The sequence below is a fragment of the Phyllobates terribilis genome, unplaced genomic scaffold (genome assembly GCF_046119375.1).
Source record: "Phyllobates terribilis strain yellow unplaced genomic scaffold, ASM4611937v1 Scaffold_3__8_contigs__length_932513732, whole genome shotgun sequence".
Classification (NCBI taxonomy): Eukaryota; Metazoa; Chordata; class Amphibia; order Anura; family Dendrobatidae; genus Phyllobates; species Phyllobates terribilis.
In genome coordinates this window covers 705,653,049-705,675,875 of record NW_027362763.1, presented here as the reverse complement: position 1 = coordinate 705,675,875, position 22,827 = coordinate 705,653,049, and the positions used below count along the sequence as shown (strand labels likewise).

The window sequence follows — 22,827 nt, the reverse complement described above, 5'->3', positions numbered from 1 at the left end:
GAGAACAGTCCAGGTGTTTTTCTCCTTGCCCAGGTAAGACGCTTCTGGAGTTGTCTATTGGTCATGAGTGGCTTGACACAAGGAATGCGGCACTTGGAGCCCATGTCCTGGATACGTCTGTGTGTGGTGGCTCTTGAAGCAATGACTCCAGCAGCAGTCCACTCCTTGTGAATCTCCCCCAAATTTTTGAATGCCCTTTTCTTAACAATCCTTTCAAGGCTGCGGTTATCCCGGTTGCTTGTGCACCTTTTTCTACCACACTCTTTCCTTCCACTCAACTTTCCATTACTATGCTTAGATACAGCACTCTGTGAACAGCCAGCTTCTTTAGCAATGACCTTTTGTGGCTTACCCTCCTTGAGGAGTGTGTCAATGACTGCCTTCTGGACATCTGTCAAGTCAGCAGTGTTCCCCATGATTGTGGAGTCTACTTAAACAGACTAAACGCATAGGAAGCCTTTGCAGGTGTTTTTTGTTAATTATTCTAATTTACTGAGACAATGACTTTTGTGTTTTCATTGGCTGTAAGCCATAATCATCAACATTAACAGAAATAAACACGTGAAATAGATCACTCTGTTTGTAATGACTCTATATAATATGAGTTTCACTTTTTGAATTGAAGAACTGAAATAAATTAACTTTTTGATGATATTCTAATTTTGTGAGAAGCACCTGTATGTGACATCTATTTGTCATAGAATTATCTAAGTTACTTTTCCATTACATTGGCACGCGGGAAAGAAACGCTGAATGGTATTGGATACAGGTGACTGTGAGATTTGGGGTTAAATGGAGTCTGTGAGTCCAAGCTGACAGCATAAACTAAGCACATAGTCTTGTAAGCATTGATCCCTTATAAAAATCGCACCTCTAGTGTTTGAATCATTGCCTCCTTTCTATAGAAACTGATATGTAATCAAATAAGCTAATTAGGATGCCCAGTGCACCCTGGGTGTGGCCAAGAAGCTTTCTGCACCGCTCCGCCCTTTTGTTTTGCATGTCCCTCCTTCCTCACTGGTCAATCACCATGAGGTAGGCGGGGCATGTAAAACCAGTGCTCGTAATGGTGGGCTAAGCTTCTTGGCCACACCCAGGGTGCACCGATCACACTAATTGGAATATTTAATTAAACTTACATTTCTGAAGAAATGATTAGTACAATAAAGGTGCTTTTTTTTAGGGGGCACTATGCTATAAGTTTGGGCAATTTAACTGCTTAAAAATAGCTCTCAGAAATGGGAAAAAGAGGACTTGGATGCTTCCTCGGCTCATTGCTAGTGATTTGCTGACATGTAGGAGTGTGTGTGTGGATATATAAATATCAGTATGAATTAGTAAATAGCATGTATCGATATGTGTGTGTGTGTATATACCGTGCCTACAAGTAGTATTCAACCCCCTGCAGATTTAGCTGGTTTGATAAGATGCAAATAAGTTAGAGCCTTCAAACTGCAAACGAGAGTAGGTTTTATGAACAGAAGCATAAATCTTACAAACCAAAAAGTTATGTTGCTCAGTTGAATTTTATTAAATTTTAAACATAAAAGTGTGGGTCAATTATTATACAACCCCTATGTTTAATATTTTGTGGAATAACCCTTGTTTGCAATTACAGCTAATAATCGTCTTTTATAAGACCTGATCAGGCCGGCACAGGTCTGTGGAGTTATCTCGGCCCACTCCTCCATGCAGATCTTCTCCAAGTTATCTAGGTTCTTTGGGTGTCTCATGTGGACTTTATTCTTGAGCTCCTTCCACAAGTTTTCAATTGGGTTAAGGTCAGGAGACTGACTAGGCCACTCCAACACCTTGACTTTTTCCCTCTTGAACCAGGCCTTGGTTTTCTTGGCTGTGTGCTTTGGGTCGTTGTCTTGTTGGAAGATGAAATTACGACCCATCTTAAGATCCTTGATGGAGGAGCGGAGGTTCTTGGCCAAAATCTCCAGGTAGGCCGTGCTATCCATCTTCCCATGGATGCGGACCAGATGGCCAGGCCCCTTGGCAGAGAAACAGCCCCACAGCATGATGCTGCCACCACCATGCTTGACTGTAGGGATGGTATTCTTGGGGTCGTATGCAGGGCCATCCAGTCTCCAAACGTCACATGTGTGGTTGGCACCAAAGATCTCGATCTTGGTCTCATCAGACCATAGAACCTTGAACCAGTCTGTCTCAGAGTCCTCCAAGTGATCATGAGCAAACTGTAGACGAGCCTTGACATGACGCTTTGAAAGTAAAGGTACCATACAGGCTCGTCTGGAACGGAGACCATTGCGGTGGAGTACGTTACTTATGGTATTGACTGAAACCAATGTCCCCACTGCCATGAGATCTTCCCGGAGCTCCTTCCTTGTTGTCCTTGGGTTAGCCTTGACTCTTCGGACAAGCCTGGCCTCGGCACGGGAGGACACTTTCAAAGGCTGTCCTGGCCGTGGAAGGCTAACAGTAGTTCCATAAGCCTTCCACTTACGGATGATGCTCCCAACAGTGGAGACAGGTAGGCCCAACTCCTTGGAAAGGGTTTTGTACCCCTTGCCAGCCTTGTGACCCTCCACGATCTTGTCTCTGATGGCCTTGGAATGCTCCTTTGTCTTTCCCATGTTGACCATGTCTGAGTGCTGTTCACAAGTTTGGGGAGGGTCTTAAATAGTCAGAAAAGGCTGGCAAAAGAGATCTTTAATCCACACATGTGAAACTCATTTTTCTTGGTGCCTGAACTACTTCTTAATACTTTAGGGGGACCAATCAGAATTCTTGTGGTTTGAGGGGTTGAATAATAAATGACACTCTGAATTAACTTTTAACGTTTTTAAAAAAAAAACAAAAAAAAACAAAAACAAAATTTGCTGCAGTGCATTTCCCACTTCCAGGCTGATCTACAGTACAAATGTCACAATGCCAAGTTAATTCCGCATGTGTCAACCAGCTAAATCTGCAGGGGGTTGAATACTACTTGTAGGCACTGTATATATATATATGTATATATGTGTATATATATATATATATATATATATATATATATATATATATATATATATATATATATATATATATATATATATATATATATATATATATATATATATATATATATATATATAATGTGTGTACCTTGACCAATTACTTAATTTATTACTGACCGCAGGCTGAGGGAGAACGGATCTGGTTTCCATCAGCAGATGATTCTTGTGACTTGTTTGTAGGCAGCTGACAGTCTAATCCCACAGATCCCAGTTACACAAAGACTCCCTTATAATGGGAAACCCTGAGTGTCAATGGTTGTTGGATGCCTCTCTTGACACATGTTGAGACCATCTGTCTAGTCTTCTCTGCCAGGAAGATGGTGTATATCTCTATCTCACTCTTTCTTCTAGGTTAATGGAGACGGCTCGGGAGATGACCAGGGAATCCTTACCTATTAAGTGTCTAGAAGCTGTGATCCTGGGAATGTATCCTTTCATTGTAGTGCAGTCTTTGACGTCATCATTACAAAAATTCTGCAGTATTTACCGTATATGCAGAAAAGTAAATTGGCATTAAAGTATGTAAGTATGTATCCATCACTAATCTAATAAAGGATTTGTTGTGCTTTCCAATTTCAAGATCAGTCTGTGGCAGGTCACTGCCTCCCGCAAGATCAGCACACTCTTCCTCTTTTGTTGTTTTCATAAGCTGGCTCTAGGGTTTTCTAGTCACTGCTAATTTATGATATTGCTTTGGTCAGGTACAGCCCTGTCCTTACATAATTACATGAATGGACAGGTCATTGCCTTCCACAAGGTCAGAACACCCTTATTCTGCTGGCATCATTCGAAAAATCTGATTGGCAGTCGGGTGTTCTAACCTCTGCTAATTCATGAAACTTTCCTTATCAGGTGCAGCTGTCTTCATATTATCACATAATTGATCTAGTCACTGCCTCCAACAGAATTGGAACACTCCTCTTCTTTTGCTGTCAACATTCTCTTAATCTGATTGGCTGTAATTTTCTAACCTCTGGTAATTCGTGATACTGCCCTGATCAGGCAATGCCCTGACCTCAGATAATCACGAGTGGACGGGTCACTGCCTCCCACAAAATAAACACACTCTCCTCCTGCTATCATCGTTCTTAAAATCTGATTGGCTATAGGATATTCTAACCTCTACTAATTCATGATGCTGCCCTGGTCATAAGCATTCCAGTCCTCACATAGTCACACAAGTAAACAGGTCACTGCCTACAACAAAATCAGCACATTCTTCTTCTGCTATCATCATTCTCATTTATTTAACTATGGGTCGTGTGTTATAATACTGCACTTGCCATGTGCAGCTCAGTCGTTACATAAATGGATAGGTCCCTGCCTTGTATAAAATCATAACACTCTTCTCCTGCTGCTGTCTTCATTCTTGTGATCGAATTATCAACAGAATATTATATTCTTAAAGATATTATTACATTAGGGAAGGAAACATATCAGCACACCTTCCAGGGAGGAAAATTCAGTGTGAAAACCACTTGTATTCACATAGGAACCCAGGTAGATCTTGTTTGGTCAGGGTGTGGTGCAAGGAGTGTAGAAACACACCAGGCTGGTATCCAGGTCAGAAATGGAAGAAGGGACCATGAGGACTGGGCTCCAGCACAAAAAGCTAAAAATTATTAAGTATCCATTTTCTTGCGCGTTTCGGGTTTAGTAATTCTTATTGACAGCTATGAATAAGGGTTTATAACCCTAAACGCGTAAACTTATGGATCCTTGCATTTTTTTTAATTTTTTTTTGCTTTTTCTCACCATATTTTTAATTACGCCGTAAAAATTATGTTTTGACATTTTCCTATTGGTGCTGGAGCCCCAAGTCCTCACGGACCCTTCTTCCATGTCATTACATTGCCTTATTATAAGGCTCATCTTTACTATTCTACCACTGTCTACAAAATATCGTCTCATCACTCACTTTGTGTTCCTACCTTCTCATTTCAATATATTTTTTATATATCTAGACCATTTTAAGGGTGGGACCCCAACTATGAGCTATTCATGGCACGTTGATTATAGGGGAAAACTTCAACCCCTTACAGTTTCCTACCTCCATTGATGGAAAAATAGAAAAGTTAAAGGTCTCAGTATATGGCAACGCAAACATTTTTATTTTTTTTTTTATAAAGTTTAACATTTTTTTAACTCACTAAAATAATAAAAATAATAAAAAAATTAATAATAATAATAATAATAATAATAATAATAATAAAAAAACACTATACAAGTTTGGTATTGCCGTAATCATACTGACCCTGAGAATCATATTGCCTGGTAATTTTTTCTGCACAATGAACATCGTAAAAATGAAACCCAAGAAATAATGGCAGAATTGTTTATTTTTTTATTTTTATTACTTGTTTTTTTTTCCACTTTTTTTTCCCCATCTTCAGTATTTTAATACTTTTTCTGAACTGCCGGGCTTAGATCTAGGGAAATTGCTGTCAGACATGCTCCTCTGCTTTCTTTGTCCTGTTAGAGCCATATTCCGCAGTACATTTACCAGCATCAGGATGTGATGTCCCTGAGTAATGAGGCTTTTTGTAAAGCCGCTGCAGCAATGTATTAAACAAGGATCAGCCTCCTGCGACAGTCATTTAAGGTCACCCCCATATGAAGGAGTCAGGTCTTCACACGGGATGAAGCGGAGATCTGTGGAGGGAATCTCTTCTATTCCTTACTTGGCCACTGGGAACATTTTCAAAGGCTCCTGCTGTTTCGTTTTATTCGAGCCCGTAGAAAATGTAACGAGACATTTGCAGAATTGTGATTTATAGACATATTATACATATGTACATCTAGATGATCAATTACAGTTTCCAAGGTTAATAGTGACAATGTATATGTAAAAAAACGGATGCAATACAGATGTTTCGTATGGGATCCGTTTTTTAGTTTTTGCACACCCATAGACTTGTATAGGGCGAGTCTCGTTCGACACACAAGACTGTGATTATTTTTTTCCGCCCAGATTCGTTTCAGGAACGCTCCTCTTAACAGCCCCATTGAATAAGATTGGACTGAACGCTGTCCATGCGAGGTCAGTTTTTCGACGGACAGGACATGAACCTGAAAATATAGTTATGCGAGTGTGACCTAATAAATAGAGGTTTTCAAATAACGCTGCATGAACCGGTCATCGTCCAATATATGACCAGATACAGAGTGCTACGGAGTGCACGGAGCGTGAGGATGCGGATGACAGAAGGAACCGAAGTCTGAAGAAGAGTCAGGAAGGAAGAGCAGGGAATAGATAGATTGGTGAGGTGATAGGCCGGTCTAAAGAGATGGCATTTTTTAGAGCACACTTATAATTGTGGATACTGGGAATTAATTAACCTGATTGTTTGGGGTAGAGCATTCCAGAGCACTGGTGCAGCACAGGAGGTGGAGGCGAGAGCGGGAGGTTCAGATTATGGAGGATGTAAGTCTTAGGTCATAAGTGGAACGGAGGGCACAGGAAGGGTGGAAGACAGAGACAAGAGAGGAGATATAGGGCAGTGCAGAACTGTGCAGAGCTTTGTGGGTGAGAGTGCTATGAATGTCATATATTATGTTATTAGGAGAATTTTGACATGATTTGATGTGGAAAATGAGTACTTATATGACCACATTCACCTTTTCTATACTCACTACTGTGAATTTCATAAATTTGAGTTATCCTGTTGTTGTACACATAAGGATGGATGATGTATACAAGCAATCACAGCTGATGTGTTGGGTGTAGTTCCTTTTCGATGTAGTTCTGGTTTTGATGTTTACGGTGTTGTTCACCTTCCATTAACCTGTAAGGAGGTAATTTTTGCTGAGTATTAAGAATATGATGACTCGACTAAGTCTGACATAACAAAGGAACGTGTCCTATTCACAAGGACGACCATTGCGTGTCCCAGACTGAACCCGGCGAGAGAAGAGGGGGCGCATCAGCTGAGTCTGCAAATAGCAACTTATATAGTAGGAGTTCAGGAAACAATCTATACGGTGCTGCATTGGAGCAGGGTCAGAGAACTACCGTATTTTTCGGACTATAAAACGCACCTAGGTTTTAGAGAAGGAAAATAAAAACATAAAAATTTAAGCAAAAAATGTGGTCATGATGCACTTTTAAGGGGGAGGGGGTCTTCTGCTGACACTGGTATAAGGGTAATGTCCCCCAATTCTGACTATCCCCCATCCTGGTATATATGCCGCCCCCCTTCCTTTTATACGTGGTCCCCATCTCCATCCTGGTATGCCTTGCATTCCCCCATCCTGGTATGCATGGCACCCCTCATCCTTATCCTGGTATGCATGGCACCCCTCATACCTATCCTGATATGCATGGCACCCCTCATCCCTGTCCTAGTATGCATGGTACCCCTCATCCCTGTCCTGGTATGCATGGCACCCCTCATCCCTGTCCTGGTATGCATGGCACCCCTCATCCCTGTCCTGGTATGCATGGCACCCCTCATCCCTGTCCTGGTATGCATGGCACCCCTCATCCTTGTCCTGGTATGCATGGCACCCCTCATCCTTGTCCTGGTATGCATGGCACCCCTCATCCCTGTCCTGGTATGCATAGCACCCCTCATCCCTGTCCTGGTATGCATGGCACCCCTCATCCCTTTCCTGGTATGCTTGGCACCCCTCATCCCTGTCCTGGTATGCATGGCACCCCTAATCCCTGTCCTGGTATGCATGGCATCCCTCATCCCTGTCCTGGTATGCATGGCACCCCTAAACCCTGTCCTGGTATGCATGGCACCCCTAAACCCTGTCCTGGTATGCTTGGCACCCCTAATCCCTGTCCTGGTATGCATGGCACCCCTAATCCCTGTCCTGGTATGCATGGCACCCCTAATCCCTGTCCTGGTATGCATGGCACCACTAATCCCTGTCCTGGTATGCATGGTCCCCCTAATCCCCATCATGCTGCACATTAAAAAAAAATAAACACTCCTACTCACCATTCTTCTCTCCTCCAGCGCTGCGTTCGGTCTGCCTGCACTGATCTCTCCATGTGAGCCGCGCATGACGTCACTGCCATGCGCGGCTCACAAGGAGAGATCAGCTGCCGGAAGTCACTGCTCCCCACGCCGGGACTGTGTGCGCGGGGAGCAGTGACTTCACTCTCCTTCATAGCCGGCACACAGCGGAGCTGCGGTGCGGCTGCTGGCTATCTCCTGTGCCCGCTCATTAAAGGTCATGAATATTCACCCCCTCCCCACGCCCATGGGCGTGGAGAGAGGTTGAATTTTCATGCCCTTTAACAGCGGGCACAGGAGATAGCCGGCAGCTGCAGGAGCCGCAGCGCGGCTACACTGTATACCGCTATTAAGGAGCATGAATATTCAGTGCTCCCCACGCCCCATATTCATTTTCTTTAGCAGCGGGGACAGTGTAGGCTGCAGTAGGCGGCTGCTGCCTCCTGTGCCCCTCTCCTCCACCGCTACCGCTTCCCCCACACCCTACATATATATACACCCCACCCCCAACATTTGGACTATAAGACGCACCCCCAAATTTTGGAGGAAGAAAGTGCGTCTTATAGTCCGAAAAATACGGTATCTCCTTTTATTCATCAATATGTGTTGATGTGGATAGGTAATAAATAACAACCTGTCATGTTGTACATGCAGTGGGATTTGTGGACAACTCGGTACAGAGAAGGAGAAGCTGAGCAGAATGATTGACTATAACTTGTATTTTATTTCTTAAAATAATCTGCTTCTTTTTCCTCCTTCAGTGAAGACAGATTTTCCCATTACTGAGATAGGAGATGACAACTGGTGCTTTTAAAATTCTATGGAGGAGGGAGGAGCTAGAGGCAGACACAGACATTCTAAGGAGGAGCTAGAGGCAAACACAGACATTCTATGGAGGAGCTAGAGGCAAACACAGACATTCTATGGAGGAGCTAGAGGCAAACACAGACATTCTAGGGAGGAGCTAGAGGCAAACACAGACATTCTATGGAGGAGCTAGAGGCAAACACAGACATTCTATGGAGGAGCTAGAGGCAGACACAGACATTCTATGGAGGAGATAGAGGCAGACACAGATATTCCGCTGCAAGTTCTACTGAAACAATAGTTCTACTTCTCCATTGAACTTTATGAGCACCAACTGCCATCTCCTATCTCATTAATGGGAAAGTCTGTATTCCCAGAAGACACATTTTTACCTTTTAATTGAGAAGTTTGAGAATGAAAAATCAGTCCAGGAGGAGAAAGAAGTGGATTTCTCTATTACAGAGTTTCTTATATTCACATGCACTATTGAGGTAATGGAAAATTAAATTTAAATGACGGTTACTCTTTAAGGGCTCATGTACATGGCAAATCTGCTGAGTACATTTCTGGAGATGCTGGTGTCACCATCTAATGAAACATTCTATATAACCCTGTGTAATATTGGAGGTACAGGATGCAGCCTTTAATTCATATAGGGGGTTAATGTGCATACCCATGATCAGCTTAAGTCTTTACCTACCGCGCCATATGGAGAAGTAGTTAAGTGACGTCATCATAGCTTGTGCTGCCTGAGAAGCTTTGCAGAGCGGGGCAGCCGTATGTATTCATTCTGTGGTATTTCCACTACGTTCCCCGGAGCCATAGAACTTTCTTTGGATTCCTGATTTGTCCTGTCGTCTGCTGGAATCCAGTCCGGTGACACCATCGCCGCTGTAATGTGTACACAGCTTAGCTGCTAGGAGATGGACGATGAGCGTTCGCAGTCAATGCGAGATGAGCAGATTAGTGAAATGTCATCTTAATCAGGTCACTTACTGGACGGCGCAGCTGACATTTTACTGGGAAGTGTGATTGTATCTCTGCGGTTTTATAGAGATGAGCCTAAAGGGGCTGTCGGGCGTAGAAACCAATTTTTATGTACTCCCTTTATTAATTAGCCAAATGGGTGCAAATATTTCCTCATCTCTCTGGCGGACTCGGCAGACCTGCACACGTCACATACGGCCCATTGAGGTTAATAATCACCATGTAATGTTTAATTTCCCCTGTGAGGGCGCTGCAGGTAAATTGAAACCTTTGCGGTTAGTTTCCCCCATAGATCAAAGCAGCGGGACACCCTAAAAGTAAAGGAGTGCTCCTATCTTGTATAGTAATGGCACATCAGTAGGATATGCTGTCCCTGTGCTCGGCGGGGGTCTGACCTGCGGCACCGCAGTGCTAGTTTAGTGAGTCTCCTTCACCGTAAATTGGGCCAGCTGTAGTTCCTCCAGGAGCGCTGCTGTGCGGGAAAAACCATGAAGTGCTAAATTAGTCGCCCTTTTAATGTTTAGGAGTTGTGGGGCCGGGCCTCGGTACCTTACCTATCTTGAGATTGAGGGGAGTCCCAGAGATCAGATCCTCATGGGCAGATCCTAGCAATATGCCATCAAGTTACAAGGTAGGAATACCCCTTTAAATTTGTAGAAAAGAAAGTATGGATTTTTTTTCACCCTTTCAATTTTACTTCCATAGTGTGGCGTAACATTATGTCGTGAGTTGTTGTATGGAGTGGGCTAAGGAGCTAAGTCAGCTCCACACATGGTGGATGCCGGCTGTATTAACCAGCCAGCGTCCTCCTTTTAAAGGCAGCAACCAGAGCTAGCCCCAATTGTTTCTGTTAACTTCTTAAATCCCAATGTCAATCTCTGACAGCAACATTTAAAGTGTGTGACTTGAGTGGCACGCTTGTTTTGGGTGGCCATCAGCCCACTAGGTCACACTTGTGGGGTTTTGATTGGTTTTAATGGCAGCTGCAGGTTCGCTGAGGTCCCCCATCGCTGTTTTGGTACTCCTTTGAAGTCCAACCACAACCTGGGCTTTGTAGGAGTTTATCATTTTTCCTATATACTGCAATGCTGTGGTATTGTAGTACAGAGAAAAAAAAGCGATCAAAGGATTTTAGGTTAAAGTCCCCCAAGGGGACCGAAAAAATAAAGTGAAAAAAAAAAAATAATGAAAATTTTAATCACTCTCACCACTTTTTCTGCTTTAAAAATAAAGGGAAAAAAAAACATTTTTGGTATTGTCGAATCAATACAAGTCCAATCTATAAAAATGTAATAATAATTAAAAATGTAATAAAAATATTTAAACAAAGAAAATAAGTAATAATAATAATAATTTTTATTTCTATACCGCCAACATATTCACTTTACATTTCAAGGGGACTTGTACAGACAATAAAGACATAACAGAGTGACACATAAATCAATGCATACCAAAAGGAGTGAGGGTCCTGCTGCTCGCAAGCTACAATCTAGATGGAAATAGGGGGGACACGAAAAGTAAGTGGTTAAAAGTGCTTGTCTTTTACCGTCCAACCATCAGTATAATAAATGGGGTACTTGAATAATTCTGCATGATCCGGTCACCAGACAGTGTGTGTACAAGTACAGATATAGAGGGCTATTAAGTGCCTGGAGGCTGTGTAAACACCTGCTACAAAATGTTAAATTATTTAACCCATGCGGTAGACCCTGTAAAGCGAAAAAAAAAAATCGAAAAGGCAGAATTGCTTTTTTTTCACACTTGCAACAAAGAAATAATAAGCAATCAAAACATTGTATGTATCTAAAATGTTACCCATAAAAGCGTCTGCAAATATCTCTCTCGCTCTCTCTCTATATTAAATTTTTTTTTAACAAGTCTAAAAAAAACAATAGCAGAATTGCCACTTTTTTTTCCCTTTTTTCAGCACATTATATGATATAATTAATGGTGTCATTCAGAACTAAAAATAATAATAAAAAATGCTCCTATGGCTATGTTGACATAATAATAAAAAAGTTATACCTCTTGAAAGAAGGGAATGAAAAAAGCAAAGCGCAAAAAAACCCAAAACATTGGGGGCAGAGGAAAGGAGTTAAAGTCACAGTACAAATAAAATCAATTTAAAATCAATGTGAAAGATGCAGTTACAAAAAATTGATCCCGCTTTACAAAAACACGGGGTTTTCTCTCCTTTTTTTACAGTCAGGGGTATGGATAGGACGTCTCGCTATGATATTTTATATAGCTCAGAGGGCATACAGAGGGAAGTGCTATACGTGGCAGTGACATAGTGTAATGGCAGCCGGTCCTGGGGAAGGGTTTCCCCTTTTTAATGAGTTATTGTCTGAGCAGCACGTGTGTGTGTGGACAAGTCCGAGCAATCCCGAAAGACTGGCCCGGCCAGTACTACATACATGTGTCTTACATAACCCTTAGGAGATGTGTGAGCTGCTAGAACGGTAATTGCAGTGTTTGTATCACAGCTTTGTTATTCTTATGGTTGGTGTGTAGGTTGTGGTATATGTTGTGAGTGTTGTGGTGCCAATGTTGAGAAGTTCTCTTGAAATGGACAATTTGTCCATTTGAATCTCAAGGCTCAGAGATCAGACCTAATAAGACATTAAGTTTCTTTCTTGGATACTTATGTCTTTTTTTTCTTCTCCTTCTGCACCTCTGTGAATCCAGCTTCACATCTGAATCAATGGTCCTATTCTTTCACTGCAAAAACTATATTTTCCAGAAGCACCCTGCTTCTTCTTAGTGCTGCAGGTCCCTCTGTCTACTGTGTGCTTCCTGATAGAGAAGGATAGATCTCAACATGGGCAGTTTTTGATACTTTTGACCAATATTCATTACTATTTACTATTTTACATTTACTCCCCTGAATGCATAGCAGAGCTTAATATAGCATAGCTGAGCTGTACTATAACACAGCTGTCAGTACAATGAGCATGCTGTGAAAGAATATGATGGATCTTTTATTAGACAGGGTCATGGGGTGCAATTTTTTTTTATAAGACAGGGCCATTTTGTGCAAATACAACTGTAATCAGTGAGACCTTCAGAGCTGAGCATAGCTGAGCTGTGCTACAGCCTTGCTGAACGTGCTCGACCGACAGCATTAAAACTGCTAGAAGTGGTATCAGAGGGTAAAGAGGACTCTGAGGGTTCATAGCTACAAATCAGTGCATATGTAGATAGGTTGTATTGGCACACATGATTAATTCTGTATTTCATTTATTTATTTTACTCACTTATGTAGCGCCATTAATTCCATAGCGCTTTACAGACATTATGTACAGAAAACTGAGATTTTGGGAATAACCCTTTAAATGGGTTAAAGACTGATATTTTTTTTAAAGCGAAATCTAGAAAGAATTTTTGTATCCCGCAATGTCTGTTCTTTAGTGTTTAGAATGTCCAGATACATTTGTATCTGTTAGTATAATATATTACTTACTATATTATATTCTGTGGATTTGCTTATTTGAGCTCCGTTATGTCAGAACTTAACACAGTATGGTCAAATCTAAACCATATGAAATACAAGACGCGGTGTAAGCCTTCCTGTAAATATGCCGCCCCACGCGCGTTGGGGTATTTCGCTGAAGACTTGTCTCTTCAGCCATCTGCTTCGCTGCTTGCTATTCCCTTCAGATGACTTGGGTGCTGAGTCGGCTGTGGAGACGTGGGAGGAGGTGACTGTGAAGTCTTTGTGTTGACTAACAGATGGGGATTCAGTCTCTAGAAAAATCATATGGTATTGCCAAGAACAGGCGTATTATGTAAAACACCCAGATCTCAGACAGAAACCCCTAATATTCAGTTAGTGGTCCTTGTACGTACAACTGTTAATCTGTTGTTATATTGTCATAACATAAAAGTCGTCAGTGATCTGATTGTTGAGGCATTAGATCTGTCCAATTCTACATCAGTCCAATCTTACATGTATTCTGCCAGATCTGCACATTTCAGATCACTAGATCTGATTTCTGTTAAATATATCCACTGCTAGATCCATAAAATGCTAGTTATATCCAATGCATAATCTGTCCAATGATAGATCTGTGCAGTGCTACATCGAACCGGTGTTACGTGTATCTATGCTGGATCTGTTTTATATTAAATATATCCAATACTAGATCCATACCATGCTAGATTTGTCAAATGTTAGATCTACCCAATGTTAAATCTAAACAATTGCAGTGGCATAACTAGTGGCGCAAATTTTGGACCCAGGCTCCCACCTGCATGTTGGTCAGATGTATGGTCCACGTAGCGTTCTAGATCCTATAAAGACATGTGTGTTCGCTCAGCATGTAATAATGTCCTGGCTCTTTCCTGTAATAATCTCCTCCATTCTAGCCCCTTCCTGTAATAATGTCCCCAATATTGGGCCCCTTCCTGGTATAATGTTCCCCATCATCTAATAATGTCCCCCTTCCTGGGCCCCTTCCTATAATAATGTCCTCCATCCTGGGCACCTTCCCGTAATATTATCACATCATGGCCCATTCCAGTAATAATGCCTCCTATCCTATAACAATGTCCCCCATCCTGAGCCCTTTCTTGGCATAATGTTCTCCATTTTCGGCCCCTTCCTGGTATAATGTCCCCCATCCTGGGCCCCTTGTGAGAAATTATGTGACTGCAGACTTGTGAATCCTAACATCTCGCATAGCGCGCTGTCAGGATTTTCTGATGCCAGCGGCGAGTCTCGGTGGTCATGTGACCCCAAATATGCGATATACACTACCGTTCAAAAGTTTGGGGATTTTTAGAAATTTCATTATTTTTGAAAGAAAAGCACATTTTTTTTCCATGAAGCTAACATTAAATGATTCAGAAATACGCTCTATACATTGCTAATGTGGTAAATGACTATTCTAGCTGCAAACGTCTTGTTTTTATTGCAATATCTACATAGGTGTATAGAGACCCATTTCCAGCAACCACCACTCCAGTGTTTTAATGGTACATTGTGTTTGCAAACTGTGTAAGAAGGCTAATGGATGTTTAGAAAACCCTAGAAAACCCTTACACAAGTATGTTAGCCCAGCTGAAAACGGTTTGGCTGATTTGAGAAGCTATAAAATTGACCTTTCTTTGAGCTAGTTGAGAATCTGGAGCATTACATTTGTTTGTTCTATGAAACTCTCAAAATGGCCCAAAAAAGAGAACTTTCATGTGAAACTCGACAGTCTATTCTTGTTCTTAGAAATAAAGGCTATTCCATGGTAGAAATTGCCAAGAAACTGAGGATTTCCTACAACGGTGTGTACTACTCCCTTCAGAGGAGAGCACAAACAGGCTCTAACCAGAGTAGAGAGAGAAGTGGGAGGCCCCGCTGCACAACTGAGCAACAAGACAAGTACATTAGAGTCTCTAGTTTGAGAAATCGACGCCTCACAGCTCCTCAACTGACAGCTTCATTAAATAGTACACGCAAAACGCCAGTGTCAACGTCTACAGTGAAGAGGCGACTCCGGGATGCTGGCCTTCAGGGCAAAGAGGCAAAGAAAAAGCCATATCTGAGACTAGCTAATAAAAGGAAAAGATTAATATGGGGAAAGAAACACAGACATTGGACAGAGGAAGATTGGAAAAAAGTTTTATGGACAGATGAATCAAAGTTTGAGGTGTTTGGATCACACAGAAGAACATTTGTGAGACGCAGAACTGAAAAGATGCTGGAAGAGTGCCTGACGCCATCTGTCAAGCATGGTGGAGGTAATGTTATGGTGTGGGATTGCTTTGGTGCTGGTAAAGTGGGAGACTTGTACAAGGTAAATGGGATTTTGAATAAGGAAGGCTATCACTCCATTTTGCAACGCTATGCCATACCCTGTGGACAGCGCTTGATTGGAGCCAATTTCATCCTACAACAGGACAATGACCCAAAGCACACCTCCAAATTCTGCATGAACTATTTAGGGAAGAAGCAGGCAGCTGGTATTCTATCTGTAATGGAGTGGCCACCGCAGTCACCAGATCTCAACCCCATTGAGCTGTTGTGGGAGCAGCTTGACCGTATGGTACGCAAAAAGTGCCCATCAAGCCAATCCAACTTGTGGAGGGGCTTCAGGGAGCATGGGGGGGGGGGGAATCTCTCAAGATTACCTCAGCAAATTAACAGCTCGAATGCCAAAGGTCTGCAATGCTGGAATTGCTGCAAAGAAGCATTCTGTGACGAAAGCAAAGCTTGAAGGAGAAAATTATTCTTTCTAATAAAAATCATTATTTCCAACCTTGTCAATGTCTGAACTATATTTTATAATCATTCTGCAACTCATTTGATAAATAAAAGTATGAGTTTTCATGGAAAACACAAAATTGTCTGGGTGACCCCAAACTTTTAAAAGGTAGTGTACATATGAGAATTTACAAGTCTGCAGTAATATAGAGTAAATGTAGACTCTCGTGCCAAACCTGGAAAACCCCTTTAATGTTTTCTTATGTACTTGTATACAAAATAGAAATTAAGAGTTTTCCAGATATGGACTTAAGCTGAGCAAACTTTTTTAATTTGTTAGATGACTACTAATGTTGTTATAACCAAGAAAAAGCTGTGTTTGGCTATGTATTTCCTCTGCAGCTGCCAGGGAAGCGGGATCCATGAGCAGCACAAAAACTTTCAGCCAAGGAGTGTTGATGTTGTGTGTGGCACTGACCTGTTCACGGATATGATGATTTTGTTGGTGAGGACAAAACACAATGTCAAGGCTGAATGTGTCAGAAGGGGGCAGCAATAGTGCACACTGGAGCCAATCAGATTTTAGGATTTGTAACAGCAGCAGGAGAGGATTATGTTGATGTTGTGGGTGCTAGTGACCTGTTTACTGGTATGATGTTTGTTGGTGAAGACAATGTGGTGTGTGCTTGAAATTGGCAGAAATAGTGCATTATAAAGACAGTCAGGTAACTTGTAACAGCTGCAGAAGAGGATTATGTTGATGTTGTATTAAGCAGTGACCAGTTCACCCACGTGTTTGTTAGTCCGGGCAAGTTAGCATTTATATGAAGTTCTTCTCAGCCTGTCACTTTATATAACACATTTCATGCACAGTTTCTACATTCATGGTTGAAAGATTTCATAAGAACTGGATGTTCTTAACCTACTTCTAGACTACCTGGGGCAGTTTGCTATTTTTGTATGAATATGTGTATAATACAGTCATGGCCAAATGTGTTAGCACCTTTGAAATTGTTCCAGAAAATGAAGTATTTCTTACAGAAAGTTATTGAAATTGCACATGTTTTGATATACACATGTTTATTTCCTTTGTTTGTATTGGAACAACACACAAAAAAACAGAGGAAAAAAGACAAATTGGACATAGCTTCACACAAAACCCCAAAAAAGGGCCGGACAAAATTGTTGGCACCTTTCTAAAATTGTGGGTAAACAACTTTGTTTCAAGCTTGTGATGGTTGTTTAAACTCACTTGTGGCAAGTAACAGGCGTGGGCGATATGAAACCTGATAAAAAGGGGAAAAGTTGGCTTAATCTTTGCATTGTGTGTCTGTGTGTGCCACACTAAGCATGGAGAACAGAAAGAGGAGAATAGAACTGTCTCAGGACTTGAGAACCAAAATTGTTGAAAAATATGAACAAATTTAAGCTGTCCTGGAGGCTCAGGGTGCATCCGTGTCAGCGTGAACTGTCAGTTGACATTTGAATGAAATGAAACTCCATGGTAGGAGACCCAGGAGGACCCCACTGCTATCACAGAGACATAAAAAAGCTAGAATGCAGTTTGCCAAAATGTACATGAGTAAGCCAAAGCCCTTCTGGGAGAGCTTCTTGTGGACAGATGAGACCAAGATAGAGCTTTTTGGTAAAGCACATCATTCTACTGTTTACTGAAAATGGAATGAGGCCTTCAAAGAAAAGAACACAGTACCTACAGTCCAATATGGTGGAGGGTCAAAGATGTTTTGGTGTTTTTTTGCCGCCTCTGGCGTTGCGTGCCTTGACTGTGCAAGACATCATGAAATCTGAAAATTACCGAAAGGATTTTGGGTCGCAATGTAGCCCAGTGTCAGGAAGCTGGGTTTGCGTCCTAGATTATGGGTAATCTAGCAGGACAATGACCCCAAACATACTTCAACAAGCACCCAGAAATGGATGGAAACAAAGCGCTGGAGAGTTCTGAAGTGCCAGCAATGAGTCTGTATCCCAAACCCATTGACCACCTGTGGAGAGATATTAAAATTGCTGTTGGGAGAAGGCGCCTTCTAATATGAGAGATCTGGAGCAGTTTGCAAAGAGCCCAAGATCCCAGATGAGAGGTGTAAGAAGCTTGTTGATGGTTATAGGAAGCGATTGATTTCAATTATTTATTTATCGGTCGACCATGACAGCACCACGAGAGGGAATCCCCCCACCAAGGACAGGAAACCTACAGGCTTAAAAGGGGGCGGCCCTCCCTCTCGCCTCAGTTTTGGTTTCCTGTCCTTGATGGAGGAAGCCGGTTGTAGGCGGTGGCAACCTCATGGGCAGAGAGGTCTGGCGTCTCGATGGAGGACATATGTAAGGCAGCTACCTGGTCTTCTCCATCTACCTTCTATAAGCACTATAGACTAGATCTGGGTGCTTCGTCTGACCTCACATTTGGGAGAAGGGTGCTCCAAGCGGTGGTCCCTCCCTAGAATCTTCATCTCTGCAATTCTCTCGTGGTGCTGTCATGGTCGACCGATAAAGAGATTACTTACCGGTAACGGGATTTCTCGGAGACCATGACAGCACCCTTATATTCCCTCCCTTCACCCCTTTTTGGGAGCACTTCTTATCTGTTTTCATTCTTTATTCTCACACATTGGTGTTGTAAGAAAATGTATATACTGTTTGTTTCATGATTATGTTGCTATGTCTACTAACCGGGTGGTCCTCTCAATGCTCTGTAATCCAAACTGAGGCGAGAGGGAGGGCCGCCCCCTTTTAAGCCTGTAGGTTTCCTGTCCTTGGTGGGCGGATTCCCTCTCGTGGTGCTGTCATGGTCTCCGAGAAATCCCGTTACCGGTAAGTAACTAATCTCTTTCAAAGGGTGTGCAACCAAATATTAAGTTGAGGGTACCAACAATTTTGTCCGGACCGTTTTGGGGGTTTTGTGTGAAGTTATGTCCAATTTGCCCTTTTCTCTGTTTTTTTGTGTTGTGTGTTGTTCCAATACACACAAAGGAAATAAACATGTGTATAAGAAACCATGTGTAATTTCAATAATCTTCTTTGAGAAATACCTCATTTTCTGGAACAATTTCAAGGGTGCCAACACTTTTGGCCATGACTGTATGTGAGATTTTTTTGGGAGGAATTAATTAGTTTTGTTGTTCACTAGGAGTAAATCACGATATGATTCAAAGGGCAGCTGCGCCTGCAGATGCAGCCATTTCTAATATATTTCTCAATTGGAAACTAGCACATGAAGAAGGTTTTAGACTGAGTGAATACAAGGTTGTACCTGGTATATGTATATCTATTATATACTGTTGGGTCCGCAGGAGCTCCTTTCTTGATATGTGGGTTAACAGATCCAGAAATACTTGTCTATGTCCCCTCTTAGATAGGTGTGAATGGCCTTTTATAACTGTCCACATAGCAAACACGTCTAGGTTTATGTTTCCATTGTCAGCGTAGAGATCCTGTATCCTTATTGAGCTAGCGTCATGCAGAAAGCTGTGACATGTCAGTAAGGAAACACAATAATGGCTGATAGACAGTCTTCATCATGGCTGGGTGCTTCTGTCAAATACAGGGTTTTGCTGTTTGCTCTGCGAACCTTGATTGGATGCAGAATACAGAATTCTGAAGGATTTTGAGCTGTTTTCGTCACATATTTTCTAGTGTTTCAATTAATCTAATAAAACATATACACTGACATTTTTAAACCAATAATGCATCTAATAAATTGCCTAGGGGAGGAGAAAGTGACTAAAAATAATTTATATTATTCATAGAACACCAGACAGAACTAAAGGGATATCTGACATATTAAAAATCCCCCCCCCCCTTTGCAACCAAATTTATAAAAAAATAATAATCATAGACTGGAATAAAATTAGTTAAATCTGCGCTGCTTGCGACTGAAATGCTGTCAGATATCCAGAAATGCTGTTTATTGGTCAACGAATTTTGAAGTGACAAACTTCTTCATCAGGACAAACCACAGTGTTGAATACAGCCAAAAAGTGCAGGTATATATAGACATGGCATTCCAATAAATGTGCGTAAGGAAACGGACTTTAGATGTCATATGACCGGAATACAACATGTTGCTTAAAAGTTTTAAATTGTATGCAAACAATAAAGGAATTATATACAATACGTTGTGGTTGACATATATTTAAAATATATATATAAAAATGGTATATAATAAATAAAACAATCGACAAAAAAAGAGAATGCCAGTACATGAATGCAGCGCCAGAAACACCATCAGTACATGAATTCAGCGCCTGAGACACCATCAGTACATGAATTCAGCGCCAGAAACACCCTCAGTACATGAATTCAGGACCAGAACCACCACAGCGCAGATGTAAATCATTTTATTCCAGTCTCTGATGTTCTCCAATCTGTGGGTCTGCAGCAACCTTAAGCCTTTTCAGCGGTTGTGATCACACAACTCTACCAGGTGAGCACTATTGCCCACATACTCCTCACTTTATCCGGATAAAACTCTATTGCGCTTATTGTCCTTCCAACTTCTTACCCTATCAAAAAATTCTAACATTTGTAACTGGAATTGAGTAAAAATGTCCAATATTGTTTTGTGTCTTCAGCTCTACATGCAAACCTATACGGCTCCATGGTAACAGAAAATAAATAACCTTGTGCAGTCTGGTACTTGCAGACAGACTTTGTTTCCTTGGTCTTCTACTTCTTAGTAAACTGAAAATTGGTAACATAAAGTTGGACACAGAATGAAGTGGGATGAAGTGGGACAGCAGGATCAGACTACACAAGGTGTAATTGTTGTCTGTTGTCACGGAAACGTATAGACATTCCGTCATTTATTCCGTCATGCAATGGGAAAACATATCAACATCTCGGTTGGTAAAATAGGGACATACAGTCTAAGGCTTATTCCCCAAATGGTAAGTTGTTCCCTACCGATAGGATAGGCGATGACTTACTGATTGTTGGGGATCTCCTGAATTATCGTGCTCCTGGTTCTGAGCCTTTCTTCAGTGGAACACATGCTTATATATTAGTAAGTGCCACAAAATTGTGTTCCCAACATACCTGTTAAAATAATGAGACCATGGACAACCCCTTAATATTATACATTTTACCTACAGACAATAGAAGAGGGGCAAACAGGAGCCGGACTGCAGGATCAGACTATAAAGGGTTTGATCATGACGTCACATAGTTCTGTCTACACAAAAAGTTGACTTTTTTTTTACTTTAGATGCTTTGTAGCATTAATAATGGCTGCTGTCATTCATATACTCTTTATAATTAGGCTTAGAGATTTTCCCCTAGGCAGAAACATTTCAATAATTTATTTATCCTTGTCACTTTGGCTTAATTGATTTTCTTTCAGTGATTAGTATGGGATTTTTCTAGTAGTATTCAAAATGCAGTTCACTAACTTTGCAAAACTGCAACTTCCAATAAAGTTCTCACTTTGCATCAACTAGAAAGCAAGATAATTAAAAACTACTGTCCTAGATCTTATATATAAAGCAAAGAGCGGCAAGCAAGGCGGCTTGCTCCAGTGGAGGACTGCACCAGTGACTTTAGTAGGGAGTTATGGAGGACTGATATTTCTGTGACATCTAGTATGTGTATAATGGTCACCCTTAGCCCCATTATGTCTTGTAGGAAGCTGCATTGTAAGAAGGGGTTAACTAAACCCTTTACTTTTTTTTTTTTATTAAAATATCTCTAAAACAAAAGGTCATTTTTCTAAAAAGTTTACATTATTATTCGCCAATATTATAATGTGGCTATTCGCTTTTTCTTCTTTTAGCTTATAGGGGAGCAGCAAAATAAATTCCACAAGCTGAATGATAAAGTAGTAAAAAAAAAAAAATTAAAATAAGTTTAAATTGAAAATATTAAAAAATGACACTTCCCCCTTTAAGGAACACATTAATTTTTGTCTTACATTTTACTGCCCTCTAGTTGTTGAAGCAAGTATTGCAGTCTATTACACTGTAAAAATGGAATAGCATAAGTTCTCGTTTCTTCAGTTTGTGACACTTTATTAAGTTAACTAACATATGAGAGAGCGAGATATTAAGGTTAATAATAAAGTTAATAATAAAGCAATTATTTTGGGAAGAGGATGGCCCTATGATAGACTTTTCCAGAAATTTTCTAAAGAATCCAAAAGGTAAAAGGTCACTTTGCATTAATCAATAGTACAAATCAAATATAAGAAACTTTGTAAAATATCAGAGAAATCTCCTTTCTGTACATATGAGACACTTCTTCCCTCCACCCCACCTCTTGAACTCATCATTCACTCTGAAAAGCAGTTAAAATATCCATATTGCTCTGTATTAAGAATGCTGGCTGCCAACTCACTGAGGGATCAGATTACGGAACCAATTGAAATATTTAAAGCGGGGAAAAAGGGAGGAGCGAAGTGAGAGAGAGAGACACATACAGATTTTGCAGCTGCTTTCTAGTAAGGGTTTATCTCATCCCAGTGCTGGATTCACAGCTACACAGGAGAGCAGTATTCCCTCTGTGTGTGCAGTACATGGGAGACATCAGAGCAGCAAGTCTCCTCCCACTAGCTCAGAGGCAACTGAAAATCAGAACAAGAGCTTGCAGAAGGGGTAACTGATGGAAAATGTTGGATACAAGTTATATAATGTAAGCAGTAGTGTTATTTGTCATGTACACATATGAAAAGTCACCTAAAGTGGCCGGTAAGCTTTAAATTATTTGTGCCCCATAAAAGTTCCACATACCTAGGGCCACAAATCTTCACATGCATATAACATATTTGTTGACGATTCCAATATTTTTGGATGTTAATATGTCTGATCATCTATGTATCAGAGATATATGGGGTGCC

At 41.2% G+C, this 22,827-nt stretch overlaps 1 protein-coding gene across 1 annotated transcript in view; it reads left to right on the top strand.

Annotated features, from left to right (window-relative positions):
* VASH2 (vasohibin 2) overlaps positions 1–22,827 on the top strand; it is an 82,841-nt gene that overhangs the window by 39,530 nt on the left and 20,484 nt on the right. Inside the window, exon 5 of the mRNA XM_073671967.1 lies at positions 3,378–3,452. Coding sequence (XP_073528068.1) covers positions 3,378–3,452 — 75 coding nt within the window. The remainder of the gene's footprint in view (positions 1–3,377; positions 3,453–22,827) is intronic.